Consider the following 22,596-nt stretch of genomic DNA (forward strand, 5'->3'; position numbering starts at 1 on the left):
AAGACACACAATGCCTGAACAAACTTATTAGGAAAGCCTGCTTCATTACAGGGCAAACCCTAGACAAGCTTGATTCTGTTGTGGAAAAGAAGACAATGGCAAAATTGGGTGCCATTATGAACCCCCCCCCCCCATTCCCTTCAGGAGGCACTCTCTTGGAGCACTTTTAGCCACAGGCTCATTCTACAATGGTGTACTAAGAAGCGTCTTTTCTGCCCATTGCTATCAGGCAATTCACTACTTCTACCCATTGTACTCATTAAGCTTATTTATCTATTTATTGATTGATTAATTGATGTATTGGATGTATTATCTGCCCTGTGAGTCTGTATCTTTGTGTTTATGTTTCTGCTGCTGTCTGCCTCTGAATATTCTCATGGGATTAATACAATTTATCCAAACTAATCTTATAGGCCCTGTGAAGTAGCAGTATTAGTATTAGTATTAGTAATAGTAGTAGTACTTTAAGTATCTTTACTTATACAGAGTCCAGTGACATTCTTGCTTGTGTTTCCAACTACACACATACAGTACATCATGTCTTTCTCCGGGACCATTTAAAGATAGAGCCATGAATAACTTTGTTTTGAGAGGAGCTGCATTATCTAAGGTCTCTTTTATAAATAAGTAGTAAATTATTTGACAGCTCATTTATATTATAAGTTTCCAGGCTCAGGTCTGAAGTTTTTATAATGTCAGAAAATTGTTCTATACTATTTTTATTTAAATGTATTATAGCTGTTGTTCCAGTTTGAACAATTCTTGGCAGACAAATCAATGTGATTAAATATGAACTGAAATGGTTTCCTTAACAGAAAAGATAATTATATTCTGAATATAAATGGCACAGGTGATTAAATCTAATATTGCTTGTATAAGAGTGTGTGGGAGCTTTCACAGTTTGGAGAAACCCCATAGAATCAACTGAGTATAGGAAGCTTACAATCAAGGTGTCAGTGCATGTATCTGTATAAAGGTATAATTACTTAAGAAATAAACCATCAGATTAAATAATCTCTGCAGTTCTTAACCACAAATACAAATGTTCAACAATATTTCTATTTTTGAAAGTTATGAATAAGCTGTGTAGATAGATTTACCAATGACTTGAAGTATGCCACTGTGATTTGTGAGGTTTATTCCATCCTAATTATTGTCTTAAAAAGGGATAATTAATAAAATTAATAAATTCATAAATACAGCTGAATTCATCCAAACCAGCTGACAGGGAGAAACTGGTTGGGAGATGGGAAGAAAAAACTGGAAGACAGCTCAGGCAGGCTTTTTAAAACTGCTGATTTGTTCCCTGTTTGGTGATAATTAATATGTGGCTAGTGGCCACTCTCTGCTATTTAGAGTTTCCCTGTGAATTTGTCCATTTTTGGTAAATGCATGTTCTTATTTTGAAACCTGAAAAAGTACAGAGCTATGACAACAGCACTGGACATTTGAGCTCACCTACGGACAGATGGATTGCACCTGCCCCTATCTAGGAAACATGCATTCTGAGCTCTCTCAAAGCAGACCAGACCCAAATGCAAGAATCCCTGACTGCGTCACAATATATATAGACTTTGGTTTAGAAACGGCTGCAATCTCTAACAAAGCTATTCTCAGGGAGTGTGTGCCCCCTCCTTGAAACAGTTGTCATAGTCAGCAGGATTGTCGCTAAATTACTTACCATAATTAATAATTTTATTTTAAAATAGGTGCTTCAGATGAAATTCGCATGGGAGGGAACTAGGTTCATGTAGGTGGTAGTCAATGGGCACTTGTGGCTGAATGAATTTTACATCAACATCCTGGCTATATCTGGAAAGGGAGCTGGGTTCTCTGAAGTTGTTAGTTGGTGAGCTTAAAGGTAGATTTAAAATGTCAGGAAAAAGGTGTAGCAAGCAGTAGGAGAAATACTCCTTGTGATAACATTTTATACAAAGTTTTATACAAGTTAAAATGGAATTCTTGTCTGGCATGTGACATCCATGATAACACAGATCTGAGTTCATCAAACTCTGCGACAACTGTTGAACTGAGATCTCCACAATGGCGAGGTTTGGTTTGGGGCTGGTAGCTAAGGAAGACCTTTTGAGAAAGAATTGGCTGTGCTTATCCAAAATACAGATGTTAAAAAGTTTGCTAGAATTCAAAACAGGCAAAAGCTTGCTAGAAGTAAGAATACTAAATGAAAGCCATATGGGGCATGGGAGAGATTTAGGGGAAGAGCTGGCAGTGAAAGGCTGGCACCGTTGTAACTTGAACAGTACATTTTGTATAATAAACTGCTGAAAAGAATATCCACTAGATTCTGTGTCTGCGTCTCCAAGCACCGCTACACAAACGTAGCATAGAGAACATAAAAGAAGCTTAATTCGATTACTTTACCAAAATCAATAGCTAATTCAGGTAAGGTGTTGCTAAACCCAAACCAGAGGGTGGAATCAGGGCAAGGAAGTATGGAAATTAGCAAACCTTTAAAATGACCCAAATGATTTAATATTATCTAAACTCTTATAAGATATTTAAAATATATAATTAAAAACCACTATAAAGAATGTTATAAAATTAAATTGAGAAAAAAGAAAACACTTTACAAGGAACAGTTAGAATGATTTTTAGAAAATGGTAGACATTTATCAATAGTTTCCTCAATTGAATAAGCATACTAAGCCATTGAAATGGCTTAGCTGAACCAAATTGAATTATGGATATTTCAACTTCTATGAGTGATGATTTCAAACTAAATCTCTTTTTTACTCTGCTCTGTAGACAGATTGAACTGGATAGGAAACAGAACCTAAGGAGCAGTAGTGAAGTTTTGTAATCTACTGTTTGCAGGAGACTTCAACAGTAGAATTACTAGGGCTACATCACAGTAAACTTCTTAGCAATTTAACAAGGCAAGATCAGCATTTACAAAAAGTACTGCGATTAAATCATTGATAAAGTGATATGGACAATTAAAGTGCTAAAGACAATTTAAAGCATACAATTTCAGATGTGATGGAGGAAGTGTCACAGCCTGGACATGCATTTTCCTTCTAGAACTGGCGCAGTCGTTTTTACTGGTTACTAATAATTTTGCTCCAAAATTGTATTTTTTTAATGTAAAACAACTTTAAAACCATCAGTTATTTATTATTTGCAATCCATCAGATTCAGGCTATGATAAAGAAAGAGAAAGCCAAAATATCTGTATACTTAAGATCCAATTAGCAAACAATAGACTATATAAACACCTCTCAACTTGCATAAAACAGGCAAATATATTTTATGACAAACTCCTCCACATTAATCTGTAACCCGTTTCTTTTATTACTAGCCTGTTTTATTGTAACCACTTAGTCAATCAATTAATGAATCAATTAATACTCAATAAAATACTCAATCCATATTTTTAGCAAAGAAGAAGCATCTTTGCTGTATAGAAAAATATGCTTTGACGAAAATATCTTGCACAAAAATACAATGAGGAGCAATTAATATGACCTGAAGTCCATGCAAGTCAAGGCCTCATCTATCATTTTAGGTACATTTGAGAGAATAAGAAATATTACAACCATTTACAATAGAACTTATACTAACCACAAAATCAAGCGTATGTCAGAGACAAAGAAATAATAAAGAGACTTATATCACCACCTTGTATCTTTGTTCTATGATACATGTTCCCTATATGAGCATACCCATAAACTATGGAAACCTAAATAACCATATCAATAAAAAAACTATTTCTTTCATCACTGTTAAATTTTACAGTTACTTACTTTTGCATTTTCAGTTGTACATTTGTAAATTATAATCATCTTTAGGTGTAACCGTTCATTTTGAATATTACTTTGTGACTGTGAAGTTGCAATCATTTATTTTCTTTTTTACAACACAGAAGTGCTTTTAATGCACTTATGAGTCCAAATTGTTAAATAAATTCCTTGAAAAGTTAAACATAATAAACACATATCCAGTGTATAATTTGCATGCTTTGCATCATAGAGGAATACAGTAGTAGTCACCAGACAGATTCTCCCAGTGTTGTATCCTTTCTAAGAATATATAAAAATATCAGTTTTTGTAAAAAAACATTTCAAAACATTTTCTTAAGTCTTAAATATCAGGTATTCTGTAGAAACATCTTTAATTGCAATTTTCTTCATGACGTTCTTCTAAAAGCCAATATGTTCTTAAAACTCCTTTCCCCTAAAAAAAGATATATTAAGAGATGTTAACCTACTTAACTTAAACAGAGGGCACAACATTTATACTATTAAAAAGACAAGGCATTTAAAACATTTTTGCATTTCCATAAAGAATTAAATAATACCATTAAAAAACATTCAAGTAATAAGAAAAAGTAAACTTGTAGTTTTAAAGATCTGGTATAAATTAGAAAAAAAAAAAACATCATGCAAAAGACATTGATCTAAATAAAAACTTTAAATGCAATTTAAACTAACATCAGCTTCAGCAGGTACAATATCAAAAATATATATAATTTTCACTCCTTTTGTTTTTAAAACTAATACCTCAAAATCTGAATAATTTGATCATATGAGGAAAATATGGTACCTTTATCTCAATGTCACCTCGCAGCTCATACTCGAAGTTCTTAAATTTGTCAAGGAGTTCCTTTGTGGAAGTGCTAATATGTATTTTCAAAGCTGAAAAAACACACAGTATTAGACAAATAATATTATTCTGAAGGATTATTCAAGGATAGGATTTAATTGCAGTTCAAGTTTAGTAGACTTTAGTACACAGTTGTCAAAAATAATTGTCCTTATATTTTAAATTAAGATCTTAATTTAGATATCAATATTCATGTTAACTTCTGGGAATATGATAAAATTTTTCAAGTGTCTGCCTGATTTCTCATACCCATCTGAGCAATTTAAGCATTGTCACCAGATACCTTGAAATAAGAGTCTGGAGACAAGCCAAGGACGAGAAGGCCATATACTATAGAGTGTGTACAGTATAGCATTTGTGAAGTGATAGATTTTACTTATCTGGTGTTAAGTACAGATGGAATAAATGTTCAAGGGATAGAGGAAATAACATGTCCCACAATAAAAATACTTTATAGACAGTTTTGTATATGCAAGTGGGTTGTCAGGACACATACTCGGTTACTCTCAATGATTTCAATGTTACATTTGACTGCAGAGTAAATGAAGCATTACAGATTAAACAGTTGTACATTAATTAAGCTACAGTAATACATTTACATTAATATTTTTTCTGTTTAATGTTTGCATAAATAATGATTTATTATATGTAAGTCTGAAGTATATTAGTACATGATGAACTGCTTACTGCCTAGAATAAGCAAATGTGATATTAAACTAATACATTTCAAAACCAACACTGAAAACTAACATTAAAGAGAAATCCAGACCACTTTCCATCTAGTCTTACAGTTTCCTAAAATAAACATCCTCAATCATTTTACTTTAATTAGAGGGTTCCAGTTGATTTAGTAATGAAGAATGCCATTTTATACTGCTCCAAGGTCTTTTGACTCTAGCTCTGCCAAAACACAAGATCTGAAATTTTTGCATTTTGATAGAATAGGCACATACAACCAGTTTTTAAAATTGAGATTACAAGGGTTCTGCAAATGTTTCACTTTGAGGATTAAGCAAGAGCAACGCCTTAGTCATAGATCTTGAACCAATAGATCTTTTATATTATCTACCAAAAACAAAACATGAAACCAGAATCTCAGTTTAAACCAAAAAACCAAACCAAAAATCTGCCCCTAAATAAATCTTTCTGACTGGTTGAACACTAGTCTATTGTTGGGTCTATTCATTCAAGATTTCTTAAAGTTTAGGTACTTGCTTAATTTGAACAGCCATATTACATATCCTGATGTCAGGGTCACATGTCATATGCATCGCACGCAGCATCATGGGATTAGACACACATAAAAAAGAAATAAAATGGCGATGATAATAACAATAAACAAATGAAAATACAATGTTAACAAAACATTAAACAAAAGCAAATGTAATAATCAAATTATTCATGCATTCTAAATAGTATTAGGCTATGAATCAGCTATAAATTATGATCACGTAGTGTTGCTGGGGGACTTTAATGTACACATTGATGAAGAAACTGACACTTTTTGCAAAAATGTTACGTATTTGTAAAATACAATAGGATTTTGTCAGATTGTCAAGGTCCAACTCATAATCACACATTAGATTTAATTATAACTTACAAAGTTGAAATTCAAAATTTTAATATTAAATGAAGTTATTTCTGATCACTACTTAATTATGTTTGATTTGGTTGTGCCCTTACCAATACACTCACAGTTTAAAACAAAGACAGTGCGACATCTATATTGTAATTCTGTTTCAAAATTTATAGATACAGTACTTTGAGTAAGTTAAGTTTAATTGTGGAAAACCATTTACATCAAATAACATCAGATGTAAATGTGAAAAACCAATTAGATCAGTTAACATCAAATGTGTGGAAAAAAATTTAGATTCAAATTTTAATCTAATCTTGAGAGATGCTCTGGATACAATGGCTCCCCCCAAAACAAAAATGGTCAAAGCACATAGAAGCTCACTCTGGTTCAATGAGAGCACTTCAACTCTTAAATTAGAGTGTCAAAAACTTGAGCACAGATGGAGAACAACAAAGCTTCCGCTCTTTTAAATTGCATGGACAGAGAGTATTAAAAAAATATTAAAAAGCTCTCTTTAAAGCTCAGATAACTATTCTAAAATAATAGATAACAATAATAAAAATCCTCGGGTACTGTTTAGAACAGTTGCTAAATTAACAAATTGGAATTCAGGTCTGCAGTGCAAAATACCAACAGATATTAGCAGTACAGACTTTCTGAACTTCTTTAATGAGAAAATTAAACATATAAGATCCCGGATCTCAGCATCACAGTTCAAACTGCATAAAAGCTTGGCAAACTCTGTCACACCTTGCATTCAACACTTTAGAAATTTTAATCCTGTAACAGAACAGGAAATCTTAACTTTAATTTCTAAAATGAAACCTACTACTTGTTCCCTAGACCCAGTGCCAACAAAACTAGTAAGAAGTACAATGGATATTCTTGCAGCACTATGTTGTTAACATTATCAATAGTTCATTATTGCATGGCACAGCATTTGATGGACTAAAAGTGTCAGTCATCACGTCATTACTTAAAAAGTAAGACCTAGACCCACATTTACTTAATAATCATAGACCCATTTCAAATTTACCCTTTCTCCCTAAAATACTTGAAAAAGTAGTCCCAAATCAGCTTCAGTCACACATTATGCATCACAAATTATTTGAGAAATTCCAGTCTGGCTTCCACATTGGTCATAGTACAGAAATGGCACTAACGTTTGTTGTAAATGACATGCTGATATCCTCTGATGAAGGAAACTCCACTGCAATAATGTTGTTAGATTTAAGCACAGCATTTGACAGTATTGACCATTCTATTTTACTACACAGGCTGGGAAATGACATTGGGCTTACAAGCAATGCCCTTGACTGGTTTAGTTCTTATTTATCAAATTGATTACTGTATGTACAGAAATGTGCTGACAGTACTCCATCTTTATACACAGAATTGAGATTTGGTGTCCCGCAAGGCTCAGTACTAGGACCTTTACTGTTTTCACTTTACATGCTTCCACTGGGATCTATCATTAGAAAACATAATGTTAATTTTCACTCGTACACAGATGACACCCAGTTACACCTTTCTTTTATGTGAATTTCCCCTTGGCGATTAATAAAGTATCTATCTATCTATCTATCTATCTATCTATCTATCTATCTATCTATCTATCTATCTATCTATCTATCTATCTATCTATCTATCTATCTATCTATCTATCTATCTATCTATCTATCTATCTATCTAGACCAAATTAAGTTTCTCCAATGTTGTCTTTAATTAGTTGTGTTAGTGAATTAAAGGAGTGGATGGCTGAGAACCGCTTGTCTTTAAACACAGATAAAACAGAGATGCTAATTACTGGAGGGAATTACGCTGATCGCAACAATATATTATCATAATTTAACTTGGCTGGAATCACCATTCATTTTTCTGAATCAGTCCACAATCTAGGCATTATCTTTGACTCTAGCATGTCATTTAAAGTGCACATTACAAAATTGTCCAAAACATGTTTCTTCCATCTTAAAAATGTTGGGAAATTAAGGTGTTTTCTAAATATGCAGGATATTGAGAAATTAATTCAGGCATTTATTTCTAGTAGGACTGACTACTGCAATGCAGTGTTCACTGGATGTTCAAATTGTTCTTTATACAGCTTCCAATTAATCAAAAATGCTGCTGCAAGAATTATTACAAGAACAAGAAAATTCAAACACATAACTCCAGTTCTTAAATCCTTACACTGGCTCCTGGTTAAGTTTAGGGTAGATTTCAAAATCTTACTTTTAATATATAAAGCCTTAAATAGTCAAGGTCCGGCTTACATATCTGAATTTATCATTACTTACAAACCAGAGTGCAAATTAAGATCTGAAGATGCTGGTCTGCTTATGATTCCCAGAATTTATAAAATAACAAATGGAGGTTGAGCTTTTAGTTACAGGGCCCCTAAACTGTGGATTGGTCTGCCTGCTACTGTAAGAGATGCCCCTTCAGTCTCAGCTTTCAAGTCCCAGCTGAAGACTCACTATTTCAGTTTAGCATATACAGACTAGAGCTGCTGATTAACTGTGTATACTGCATCTCTGTGGCTAGTCATTTGCACGAAAACATAAGTAATAATGTTAGTTATAATTTGTTACTAACCCTAACCTACTATATTCTGTTCCTTTTACTGGTACTCAAATGTGGCACTTGGTTCCACTGCCCTACTGCCAAGTTGTCTGCCTGCCTAAGGAAAAGTCACTTCTGACGAAGGAGACCTGGAATCGTCAGGTAGAAGGGTCCTTTCATCACATTGGCCACCCTCCACTGACTTATCTGTGGAATGGCCAGTAAGGGAGGCAGCTTGATGCCTGAGGTCTTCGGGACTCTGAATAAATCTGCATTGTATTACGTGATATCATCTACTCTTGCGTTTCGCTCTGTTCTTGTACTATTACTATTGTACTATTGTATTGTATTGAGGATTACTTGTGTTCTGTTCTGTATATTGTTTTGTATTTATCCCATTTTTTGACACCCACTGCATACCCAATCTGCCTGGAAAGGGGTCTCTCTTCAAATTACCTTTTCCGAGATTTTTTTCATTTTTTTTTTTTTACCTACAAGGGTTTTTGGGAGTTTTTTCTTGTTTTCTTAGAGAGTCAAGGCTGGGGGGCTTTCAAATGCCAGGGTCTGTTAAAGCCCATTGCGACAATCCTTGTGTGATTTTAGGCTATACAAAAATAAATTGTATTGCATTATATTGTATTGTAATTGTATTTACTTCTTTTGAAGTATTTTTAGTGTTCATTGAAGGCAATTATGAAGATTTAATGTGAATCCCCATCAGTCCTTCTGACTATAGTGAATATATATTCTTATAGATATAAGATATAACTTTGTCTATTTGTTTGATCTTTATTCAATGTTTTGATAGTAACTAGACATTGCCACTATCTTTTATATTGGGGTAAAGATGATCTTTTAATTTGAGGATGCAAAGATGTCATACATCATAATGCCGACGATTCACATGACCATGGACATTGTTGGCATGGCTGCTACCATAAAAAATAAACAAATAAACAAGAAAATCATCTATCATTTACCATTTATTGGATATTATAAAGTTAAATCAAAGTAAGAACAGATGTGAGGTGGTATCTACAAAATGTAATAGTGTTTTCTTTTCTGGTATGTAATATATGCACTGTAATGAGGTAAATACAATCTTGAAGTCAATGAAACTCTGATTTTAATAAAATTAAAAAAATATAAGGCAAACTAAATACATGGTAAGAAGTACTGCACAGCATACCACAGGAGTAAAAAACATATAAAAAAGAAGCCTTGTGACAAATGTTATTTCTCATCTGAGGTCGGTGTTTCTTCAAGTAAATGTAACACTATAGCACTACAAATTATCTTCTTCTGTTTTGTCTTTCCACTAATATTACAATGCACCCCATCAATTTATTTTTACAATGCTTAGCAAATTCCAATAATATAATATTTGGAAATTTAGCTTATATGGTGAAAGAAATAAGGATAGAAGGTTTGAGGAAAGAACTATTCATTTCTCACGAGCCTATTAAAAGTCATAGCCTTGCTGCAGAAGTGATGATTCGTGTTGGAGAAGTGACACAAAATTGAATTCAGAGCTTGTCAGTGTAAGTACAGACAATGTGACAACATGTCCATGTAGATAAAAGATGATTAAATATATTTCTTTTCTTTTTAGCTTAAAGAGGTACTGCATATCAGTCATTAAAAAAAAGCAACAAAGTCAATGCACAAGACACTTCTCTTCATTTAATTTCTTCTTCTGCCACCCAGCTTTCATTCATGTACCTTTTCCATTAACAGCTGGCTTATTTTTCAACATACAGTATTAGAATGGGTTTAAAGAATATTTAACATTAGATTTCAACACTGTGAGATGCTCCTGCACGGGAAAAAAGGTTTCACAGTATGACATTGACTCATAAATCACTGTGCCAGTATCATGAGAATGTAATTATGACAGTACTGCAATACATTTAAACATCTTTCACTGATTACAGCCTCAGTTTGACTTATTTTTTATTAACTGCAATTTAATGTTTGCAGTTTGTTTTAGATGAGAAGAACATTTTATTAGTGATGGTTTAAATGTATTGTCATTTACAGTAAATGGTCACCATATCCTGAATGTTCACTTTACAAATCATATTTCCCATATGATCCTCAAGTCTTAAGATTACATCAATCATACTGAAGAATAACTGTAACTGAGAAAATAGAATCATAAAGGCAAAGGACTATGACATCTTAAGAATATAATATTGAAACATTCAACTTAGTGTCCTTACCTAAAATTTAAAAATGTTACTCTTATAATAGTTGTGGTCAGGGAAGTTATTTAAAAAATGCTTGCTTTATTTACTTTTCGCTTAAATGACAGCAAAAAGTAATATTTTATATCCCACAAGTAGCATAACTTCAATTACCTTAAAAATTAAAACATTATCATTTTTCAGCAGTTTTTGTCAAAAATGAATTCTTCCAAAGAAAATGAAGCTGTGTGTAGGCTACAAACATAAGTATGATGGATCAGGTATAATTTAATATATTGTCAAATGCTAAATTCTTTTTTTTAAAATAAAGCTAAAATCATTAACAAAGATTGTATTATTACAAGAAGCATAACAGTATAAAATGTCACTGTGTATTAAATCTGGATTGATTTTGATAGAAATAAATGCCAAGTGCTGCTATTTAGATAAATAGCTTCACTGTAAAACACTTACACAAGCCAGAGGATTCCATGCGTGAAGCTGTATTAACAGTATCTCCAAATAAACAATACCGTGGCATCTTCAGACCAACCACTCCAGCAACACAAGGACCTGTTTTAGCAAAATTCAAAAATTTCATTTTGAACCAGTCCAGTGAAATTGGAGGAGTGCCCATCCCAAAAACTAAAGTAAAAAAATGAATTACACTGGTATAAATATATACAGTACGTGGAGGCAGAATCTTAAGTGTCTTATTATGCTTACAACAAAAAAGAGTAATTAGAGTTTAAAAGTTGCTTTGTGGTACAATGATGTACTCCCTTTAAAAACAAATGTAATTTTGAAAGTGGTTGCATCTATTGTCAGAGATGCACGCTTAGAGGTCATTGTTGGGACCCTACAGAAGTAAGAACAGTCAATCCTGAAAGAGAGGTGGTGCGATTGCTATCTCCTTCTCCCTTTCTGACTGTAGAACTAATGATAGATGGTCGAAGGACAACTGACACATCACTTCCTCCTCAAGCCCTGAAGTGCTGCTCCTTCTGCCACTATTTAAGAACATGTAGGACTGGAAGTCAGTGTTCAGTAATGAATCTGCATCTGAGAGTAACAGAGCTCCTCTGCAAAAGTGACCTATTTGAGCTTTTGATTTTTGCATTTAAACCGAGATGGTCTCCTTATTTCATTTGTGACTCACCCTAACTTTTCTTTTTCTTTCATCATTAAAAATAGTTTACTCTTTATCTTGTCCTTTAATTTTTTTTTATTCTAGCTTTTGAATGAAGTTCTACATCCAGTATTAGGGATTAAACTTCAACTGTCTTGACAAGAATTGTGACTAAAATTATTCACCCTAAACAGCCTAAATCAAATTCCTAACATGTAGTAATACTGGCTAAATTAATATAAAATGTGACATTATATTTTTAGTTTTTGATTCCACTTTTTTGAATTCTGTTAAAATATTGAAAAATGAAATCCATAAGTGTCAGGTTTTAGCTTATTTATTTCAAATTAAATTATTTATTTCAAATAGGCTTTAGATATTCATAACTTGATTCCATATTTCTGACTCCATATATAAAAAAAATACATTACATTTGGGAACCCACTGCCTAATTCAGGGGTGTCGAACTCCAGTCCTGGAGGGCCACAGTGGCTGCAGGTTTTCATTCTAACCATCTTCTTAATTAGTGACCAATTTGTTCTGCTAATTACTTTTTTTAATTAACTTGACTCCCTTAGTTGTTACTTTTTCCTTAATTAGCAACCAAACAATAATGAGACACAAAACAAGCCGCCACATCACACAATATCTGCAAATAAAGAAAGGTGATGGTCTCAGTAAGGTTGATCTCTCAACTCACCAAAACACTTTGACGACGTTCTTATGAAAAACAGAAAATCAACAGTTTTGGAAATGTCTGCTGTTGCAGAACGACAGCAGCAACAAGCCGTGGAATTAAATAACGGGTTTAATTAACAGCAAGCATCGGCTTCTCATTAAGAAACTGGTTGGAATTTGAAGCCCCAGTTTAAGCTGGTCATCTGTTGGCTCGTTTCATATCTCATTTCTGTTTGGCTGTCCTTTAATGAGGAAACGAATCAATTCAGAGGACTGAATCCTTCTAACATGGCTGTTAAAATAAAGGGGAAAGGGTGAATTAGCAGTGAAAACTGGTCACTGATTAGGAAAAGGGTTAGAATGCAAACCTGCAGCCACTGCGGCCCTCCAGGCCTGGAGTTTGACACCTGTGGCCTAATTAATCCTTATAGCTATATTTGTCAGGTGATAGGCAGTACTGTTAAGCCTAACCATTGCATATTGGTCAGAAAGTGAACTGAAGACAAACTGGGCTACCAGAATCAACCACTGCAGCCAAATCTGGGGTTGGTGATTCCTGGGATGTCCCTGGTGGCTAGGTGACCCATTTAAGCAGGTTGGGCTCAGTCTGATAAAACTGCATGAAGCTACTACATGGACTCAAATATGGGGTGAAGGATGAAGACCAGATGGGTGTCAAAAAATAATGGGGCAATCTGAGGCATACTAGACCTTGGCAATGGAAACTGGCCCTGTCAGGAGGGGAAGAAGTCAGAACATGCACAGCAGGTTGAACAACACCAGTTAGTTGGATTCACCTGCACACATGATTGGCTGTGGTACCAAATGACTCTTGTCAGTAGTGGTCGCTGTCTCTACTGCTATGCAGTAAGCCCTTGGTAAAGGCCCAGGGATGGATGGGGGAATACTCACAAGCCCTCATCTGGGTGATTTGTTGGAGTTGAAGTTTGTTCACATTGGATGAGAGGGTCGCCTCAAGATGATTTCAAGTTACAAACAGGAGAGCCGTGATTGCTCTTTGCATGAATGTACTAAAGAACTATCTGAAGTATTTAGGCTTTTATGAGACATTACATTAAAAGGGTGCTTGAAATGGTACCTTGGGGCAAGGGACAAAAATCAACTTTGTTGTTGCCTGAGCAGATGCCACATGTTGTGAAGATTTGGGTGACAAGGTGCTGAGCTGTCACTTGGTGGTGAACTGGCTCAAACAAATGGATGACAGACCTGAAAGACCTTAATGAATAGTAAAATTGTGATTGGAATAACTAGTGAATGCCTCTATTCAGTATTAGTGTAGTTCTCTAAACTCTGTAAGAGCAACCTAACCTGCCCTGGCAGCATTGTGTTCAAAGAGGCAACACATCCTGGATGGCACTTCAATCTATCTAAGGCCACACTCATACTAAGTCAATTTAGAATTCTAACTTTCCTATCTTTGATGACGTGGGAAGAAAACTAACAGACATAGAGTTAGTAGTGTGCAGAAAAGAGGACTATGTGCAAAAGTCCAGTTTTACCAAAGGCCGTCTGTGCAGATTGTGACATATAGCAGCAAGATTTTGCTTTGTGGATGTTTCAAACCATTTTGATTCATATTTAATGAAAAATATTGTATTTTTTACTATGGCATTCAGTCACTCCCATCAAAAAAGATTTTTCAGTATAAGGTTTTATACTTCAGTGGCTTTCTCTTTGCTGTAAATAATAGTGGTAACACTGTGCTTCATTCATCTGACAGCACACTCATATTGTGTAAATGTGTCTTTTGAGGTATCATCTATCACTGATATTTACAAACTCTACAATATCAACACAATGGATGCAATAACTAAAAGTATTTAAAAACAGGGGGACAATTAAGTGTAAAAAGGAGGGCACTTTAGTGATTGAAATTACAGAAAAGTGTGAAATAGACATGTTCATATATTGTATAGTATGTTGAGAAATAATGCCATAAAATAAATTTTGAATAAACAATTTAAAAAAAAATAATTAAGTGATATAGTTTTATATGTAATGCGCCTTTTAATATATTGATAGTTGATTAATGTAGTCAGTACCACTCTCTAAAAATTCAAATTTTACTCTTTAATGATGTCCAGCAGTTTAAATCTGTACATTTCACTTAGGATATAAGTTTTCTGTTTTTCTGAAATAAATCCTTGTATCACTCTATTAATGAAAACACACATTTCCAGAAATAGGAGTTTCTAGACCCAATTCTCAATGATTATTATAATATGTTCTTGGTGCTGATTCTTACCTGAATGGATACCAATTCTAACTCTTATCGAATGGCCTGGGATATGTTTGCTTTTAAAATCTTTCACACCATTTAATATCGCTAAAGACATACGGGCTATTTCTTTGGCATGCTCATCCCCATTTCTTATTGGCAGGCCCGATACCACCATATAGGCATCACCTATGGTTTCTACCTGGAATGGAGTGACAAGTAAATGATTAATTATCAATAGTTAATTTCCCTCAAGATTTCTTTTACTTAATTGCAAAAGAGAAGAAGCTTCCCAACAATGTTTGCAAAGAATTAATAATTACAATATGCACATTTATTTTACACATTTCCTCATATTATTTAAAAATTCCAAAAAAAATCATCTTTGATACTGAAACATAGTCATTAGTGACAAGTATTTTTCTGTAAACAAAAATGTTCTGTAAAAAATAATTTTTGTTGTCAAAAATAGACCCCCAGAGGTTGCCTCAGCCAGTATCAAATATTATTTTATTTGAGTTAAACACAAGTGAGATCAGAACTATTGTAGACAATGCCATATTGAAACATCCTAAATACATTTACCAAGGTTATTTCTTGGAAGTGCACCATGTCATTTCTAAACATTTTGGGCGTTTTAGTGTCACCAGGCCGCTGTAGCCTCTGCTTGTCCCTGACACAATTGCACCCTGGGCCCTAGCCTTTTGATGCATGACTGGCAAGGCCTGAATGACAACATCCAAAGATGCCTGTTTTCTATATGAAACCTGTCACAGCTTTAATACTTTTCTTGCCCCTGCTGCCCAGTAGTTCTATTGACTACATCCCAGACCTTCAATCTCTAGTCCTCCTAAAGAATAAACTTCTGGTGCACACATCACAAGTGTAGTACGTATTGCCCCAACATCAGTTGGACAGCTACTTACTCTATTAATTTTAAAGGTTAATATTCCTTCATCTCGAAACAAGAAAATGTAGCTTTTGTAAATTTAAAAAAAATATATACTATAGTGTATACTGTATGTTCAATTAAAAAATAATTTTTTTGCCCGCTTACCTTGTATACATCATGATGGTCAATGATGTTATCAAAATATGTATAGAGGCTATTTAACAGCTCAACAACCTGTGGAAAAATGCTGCGTGTTATTACAGTTTGTTTCAGTATAATAGTCAGTAGCTTTATAGTTGAAGATAGCAATATTAACAATTTTCTCCAGACGTTCATTAGATTTTGTTTACTTGTTTATATATTCATACAGTGAAGTTAAAAAGACGGGACACTTTCTTTTGGTTCTATCATCTTATGTTCCAGGTATAACACAGATTTAGTCTTCAGCAGGCCCTAACCTTAGATAAATCTACCCTCTGTTTCCAATAAGACAATATATTTTTTTACTAATTCATAAAAAAAACATAATACTTTATTGTAGATGTCAATTTCAACCAAAGCAACAATTCCTCAGTACATTTCTCTCACTTCTGTCTTTTCTCTTCATTCTTTACTCCTAGATGAACAAAAGGCTCCACTGCCAAAAGGTGGCTGCAGCTTTAAAGTGACATAAACATACTCTGACATACTGTAAAGGAATAGCTGACAGACCTTACGCATTATTTATTTTACTGCTTTAATGTTATATACTGTATAAATTGCATCATTAATGAATTTTGTTATTTTATTGATTTTCCATAAAATCAAATCAAACTTAATAAACTAAAATTCAACCCCCACCCAAAAGAAAGAGAGGAGAGCCTAACAAAGCAAATCCTTTTCCTCAATACAGACGATTCATTCTAAAATGTTATTGATTAGATTCTGCCATATTTTTAAAATGTTTTAAACAGATCCTCTGAATAAGAATTCGATTTTTTCCCATTTCAGGTAGTATAAGACATCAGTTACCCACTGAGTTAAAGGTGGCGGGGTGGGATTCTTCCAGTTGGGCAAGATAAGTCTACATGCTATTGGTGAAGTAAAGGTAATTACAGTTTGTTTGTCCTTCTCCAGTTTAAGCCCTTCTGGGAGTACACCAAACACAGCTTTTAGTGGATTAGCAGGGATTGTGACATCAAGACTGTCTGATAGGCATTCAAAGATTTTTGTCCAAAATGATTTTCATTTGGTGCACACCCAAAACATGTGGCCCAGTGAGGCTGGAGCTATACTGCAACACTCATTGGTTGTATTTTGCACTGGAAATATTTTGGGTAGTTTCAACAGAACATTTAAAGTTGAATAGTTGAGTGTTTTGTGCATATGGAGCTAGAGTGTATTCTGTACTTGGCTGCCTTCCCCAGGTTTTCTGAAATATTAAATGAAAGATCCTTACCCCATGATACCCAATAGAGAAGGGATTTTTGGGATAAAGAAGGGATTATAGAAGGGATCCCTTATAGAAGGCAATTTTGAAAGGAAAGGACTTTAAAATGTTTTTATAAATTGTAAAGATGTTATCTTAGTCTTCAAGAGTGATCAGTACTTCTTCTGGAGTAGAAATATGTGGAAGGTAAGGAAAATCGGGCAGGTTCCATTTAGCAAAGGGTCTATCTTGAATGTAGTGGAAAAATTGTATGGATGAGAAGTTAAATTTGAAGCTTATTTGCTCATATGATGCAAAAACATTATCTATGTACAAGACTCTAAATGTCTTAATCCCAGACATTTTCCAAACATTAAATACAGTGAATGTTTGAGAAGGTGGAAGAAAGTGGTTGTCATTTAGAGGTGAAACAGATTAAAGCTTTTCTGTGTTAAAGGGCTTCCTACATTGGTTTCATATTCTGAGTGAATAAAGGGCAACTGGATTATTAGTATATTGATGATAGTTTGTGTTTACCGTAACACAGGGCATGGAATATAAAGAAGTACTGCAAGATTTTAATTCTATTGGAGATTATGTATAAATGGTGCGTACACACAATAATGTTGCATACGCTCATTTCCATGCTTACTTCGAGATGTATAAAAACTAAAGTTTGCATAAAGCCATGCACATTTTCACAGCAGACTCAGACCGTGTGTATGCACTTTTCTGTTCGGTTTTGCAAACTGGTGTCTCTTAGCATCAAAGCAGTGCTACTGTTTCTATGTGATTTTCCCTTTCTGTTTCATATTCACATTCATGATGCAGGTGTTAACAAATACACCAAAATTAATTGCATATTGTTTACAAATTTAATTCACTTGATTTTTATAGGCTCTCCTGCTATAGATAATGAAATGCCAGCTCATTCTTATGGTGATTCATCCCTGGCTGATGTAACTTGTCTAGCGCCATTGCAATTGCAAAGTGTGTGCATTTGACTGCTCTGATTACATTTGGAAAATGGGAGGTTGCTGCAAATTGTGCTTTGATTTTTTCCAGTTCAACCACAGTGTAAGGAAATCTTATCTATCTGGGTGACAAGTGGATAATACCATTCTATACAGCTGGCATGGTGCGACTCGGTGATGTCTGTGAAATACCCAATCAGTCAGCAAGTTCACATTGAAAATCTCCTATGGTTAAAAACCTGAGAGTGGGAAGAACTTGCAAAGGAGCAGGTAGAGCACAATTCCTCAAAGTCTGCCTTTGAAAAGCTGGTGCCAGTTCAGCACACAGCTCCAAGAGAATAGCTCTTGGAAATCTAAATCGACTTAGAAGCTATTGGTCATCATCTGTAAGTGCGCATTCTCTTCTAATTCTTCCATTTGTGATGTCTTCTAACAGCACTAAAGCAGCCATGGTAGTTGGAACATTCCGTGCACTATTACAGGTGCTGGTCATAAAATTAGAATATCATGACAAAGTTGATTTATTTCAGTAATTCCATTCAAAAAGTGAAACTTGTATATTAGATTCATTCATTACACACAGACTGATGTATTTCAAATGTTTATTTCTTTTAATGTTGATGATTATAACTGACAACTAATGAAAGTCCCAAATTCAGTATCTCGGAAAATTAGAATATCAATTAAGACCAATGCAAAAAAAGGATTTTTAGAAATGTTGGCCAACTGAAAGGTATGAACATGAAAAGTATGAGCATGTACAACACTCAATATTTAGTTGGGGCTCCTTTGGCCTGGATTACTGCAGCAATGCGGTGTGGCATGGAGTAGATCAGTCTGTGGCACTGCTCAGGTGTTATGAGAGCCCATGTTGCTCTGATAGTGGCCTTCAGCTCTTCTGAATTGTTGGGTCTGGCATATTGCATCTTCCTCTTCACAATACCCCATAGATTTTCTATGGGGTTAAGGTCAGGCGAGTTTGCTGGCCAATCAAGAACAGGGATACCATGGTCCTTAAACCAGGTACTGGTAGCTCTGGCACTGTGTGCAGGTGCCAGGTCCTGTTGGAAAATGAAATCTGCATCTCCATAAAGTTCGTCAGCAGCAGGAAGCATGAAGTGCTCTAAAACTTCCTGGTAGATGGCAGCGTTGACCTTGGACCTCAGAAAACACAATGGACCAACACCAGCAGATGACATGGCACCCCAAACCATCACTGACTGTGGAAACTTTACACTGGACCTCACGCAACATGGATTCTGTGCCTCTCCTCTCTTCCTCCAGACTCTGAGACCTTGATTTCCAAAGGAAATGCAAAATTTACTTTCATCAGAGAACATAACTTTGGACCACTCAGCAGCAGTCCAGTCCTTTTTGTCTTTAGCCCAGACAAGACGCTTCTGACACTGTCTCTTGTTCAAGAGTGGCTTGACACAAGGAATGCGATAGCTAAAACCCATGTCTTGCATACGTCTGTGCGTGGTGGTTCTTGAAGCACTGACTCCAGCTGCAGTCCACTCTTTGTGAATCTCCCCCACATTTTTGAATGGGTTTTGTTTCACAATCCTCTCCAGGGTGCGGTTATCCCTATTGCTTGTACACTTTTTTCTACCACATCTTGTCCTTCCCTTTGCCTCTCAATTAATGTGCTTGGACACAGAGCTCTGTGAACAGCCAGCCTCTTTAGCAATGACCTTTTGTGTCTTGCCCTCCTTGTGCAAGGTGTCAATGGTCGTCTTTTGGACAACTGTCAAGTCAGCAGTCTTCCCCATGATTGTGTAGCCTACAGAACTAGACTGAGAGACCATTTAAAGGCTTTTGCACGTGTTTTGAGTTAATTAGCTGATTAGAGTGTGGCACCAGGTGTCTTCAATATAGAACCTCCATCCATCCATCCATTTTCCAACCCGCTGAATCCGAACACAGGGTCACGGGGGTCTGCTGGAGCCAATCCCAGCCAACACAGGGCACAAGGCAGGAACCAATCCCGGGCAGGGTGCCAACCCACCGCAGGACACACACAGACACACCCACACACCAAGCACACACTAGGGCCAATTTAGAATCGCCAATCCACCTAACCAGCATGTCTTTGGACTGTGGGAGGAAACCGGAGCGCCCGGAGGAAACCCACGCAGACACGGGGAGAACATGCAAACTCCACGCAGGGAGGACCCGGGAAACGAACCCGGGTCCCCAGGTCTCCCAACTGCGCCACCGTGCCGCCCAATATTGAACCTTTTCACAATATTCTAATTTTCCGAGATACTGAATTTGGGACTTTCATTAGTTGTCAGTTATAATCATCAACATTAAAAGAAATAAACATTTGAAATACATCAGTCTGTGTGTAATGAATGAATCTAATATACAAGTTTCACTTTTGAATGGAATTACTGAAATAAATCAACTTTGTCATGCTATTCTAATTTTATGACCAGCACCTGTATATTGTTACAGAATGATTACAAGTCAATTAAATTTGTAAGTGATATGCAGTTTTGGTGCATTTGATAAAACCTGCATCATAAATGTGAATCTAAAAAATAAAAGCAGACCACAGAAACAGTAGCACTGCTTCGACGCTGGGTGCTGCCAGTTTGTAAAACAGAGCAGAAAAGTGTGTACGTAAGGAGGGACTCTGCTGTGAAAATATGAGTGGCTTTATGCCAAGTTTAGTTTTTATACAACTCAAAGTAAGCGCGGAAATGGCCATATGCAACATTTTTGTGCGTACGCACTGTTTATACATGAGGCCCCAGGTGATAAACAGCCCAAGAAACTAGTAAAAAGGTATAGTCAAAAATTGCATGCGTCTGAGCAAACGAGCACAATGAGCTAGCAAAAGAAATTAAAACATTAATCAAAAATCAGAGTTCAAAAAGTAAAACAGTGTTGCATTTCATCCAGGATCTCTGTTCCCTAGCTGAATTGTGTTTTTTGTCTTGTTTTGTTTAATCTTTTTGTTGTTTTTGGGATATTCTTTTGAGCATAATGTCTTAGTTCTATTTTGGTAATGTTCTTTCTGTGCTTTTCTTATTTAATATTGTGTAATATTGTGTATCTTATTTAATATTGTATTGCTTGTTATTTCTGCAATTCATTCTCATTATAAATGTATGCATTTGTTCTCTGCTCTACCTCCTACAAGTTGAGCTTAGAGGAACAGGGCCAAGTAATGATACTGCTGGAGAAATGGCCCTAGCAGGATATAATGATCAGTATTGCTTCCCAATCTTGTCTTTGATTTGTGCTTCTTTAATTTTTTTGGATTTCCTAGTTTTGTCCAGCTCATGTTTAAGGTAATGTTTCTGGTTTGTGATCTTTAGATTTGGGTTTAGGAAAAACATATTTTGCTTCTTTGCATAATGTGGCTTTTCTTGTGTTATTTTTTTAAAATCATTTTTATATAGCTTTAAAAGACATTAAGAGAACTTTGTTTGTCCTTGGTTTTTAACATATTTCTCTTCAATTTTGGTGGAAATTTTGATATTTAAAAGCTTCTTTCCCATTTTGGGCCTGTGGAGGCCATAAGCCTGTACTCTGACTTTGGAGCTAGGCTGACTATAAGGGTGACTCTCTATCCCCCAAAAATGTATGAGCAAATGCATATGTTTAGATTTTTTTATGTTTTTGTTTTTCAGCTTAAATTGAACAACTTTTTAGTAAAGTACATGGAACAAGCATCGAACATTATTAATGCTCCATTTATACATTATGGTTCTGTGATTGTGGACTTACCTGCATTGGAGTAATGCTGGCAGATATGGAGGTAAATCCAACTATATCACTAAAATAGATTGTAACATTGTCGTAGGTCTCAGCTTCTACCGTCTTCCCAGCAACCAACTGAATAGCAACTGATCTAAAAAATTGAAAATGAAAAATCACATCTTCAGGCTAAATGCCATTCTTATACTATTATACCATTCTTATCCTAAGATAACCCCCAAAAATTAAAATTTAGTGTGAGAACTAGAAAAAATGTTTCCTTATGCAGTAAATAAACAAGGTTTACACCTTTGGTAAGTTAAAGAGTGCCATACTAAAATATGAGAATCTTTTGATACAATTTGATATGATTTTTGGTGATGTTTTGAGATTTGTAATCATAGTGTGGACAATTTGGAATTTTTTGAAAGCTAGTGTTATGCTCTTTGCTTGGCATTTCATAAGTTCTGGGAGGAGAGGAAAAAGGAAGAGCACAGAGTAAAGGTGAATTAAATATTCAATTTCTAATGCTACAGTGTTAGGGAGTCTAGCATAGGTTTAGTTTTATTCAGTATTTCCAGTGGTTAAAGCTAACGCCTCACAACTGTTAACATT

At 35.1% G+C, this 22,596-nt stretch overlaps 1 protein-coding gene across 1 annotated transcript in view; it reads right to left on the reverse strand.

The window, feature by feature from the left end:
• Window positions 1–3,590: 3,590 nt before the first annotated feature.
• The window catches only part of si:dkey-37g12.1 (atrial natriuretic peptide receptor 1), a 169,383-nt gene continuing 150,377 nt past the window's right edge, over window positions 3,591–22,596 (reverse strand). The window contains exons 22-27 of the mRNA XM_051928534.1: window positions 22,012–22,135; window positions 16,054–16,122; window positions 15,024–15,198; window positions 11,425–11,523; window positions 4,564–4,655; window positions 3,591–4,194 (exon numbers count right to left, since the gene is read on the reverse strand). Coding sequence (XP_051784494.1) covers window positions 4,132–4,194; window positions 4,564–4,655; window positions 11,425–11,523; window positions 15,024–15,198; window positions 16,054–16,122; window positions 22,012–22,135 — 622 coding nt within the window. The 3' untranslated portion in view covers window positions 3,591–4,131. The remainder of the gene's footprint in view (window positions 4,195–4,563; window positions 4,656–11,424; window positions 11,524–15,023; window positions 15,199–16,053; window positions 16,123–22,011; window positions 22,136–22,596) is intronic.

The sequence above is a fragment of the Erpetoichthys calabaricus genome, chromosome 5 (genome assembly GCF_900747795.2).
Source record: "Erpetoichthys calabaricus chromosome 5, fErpCal1.3, whole genome shotgun sequence".
In the NCBI taxonomy this organism is placed as follows: Eukaryota; Metazoa; Chordata; class Cladistia; order Polypteriformes; family Polypteridae; genus Erpetoichthys; species Erpetoichthys calabaricus.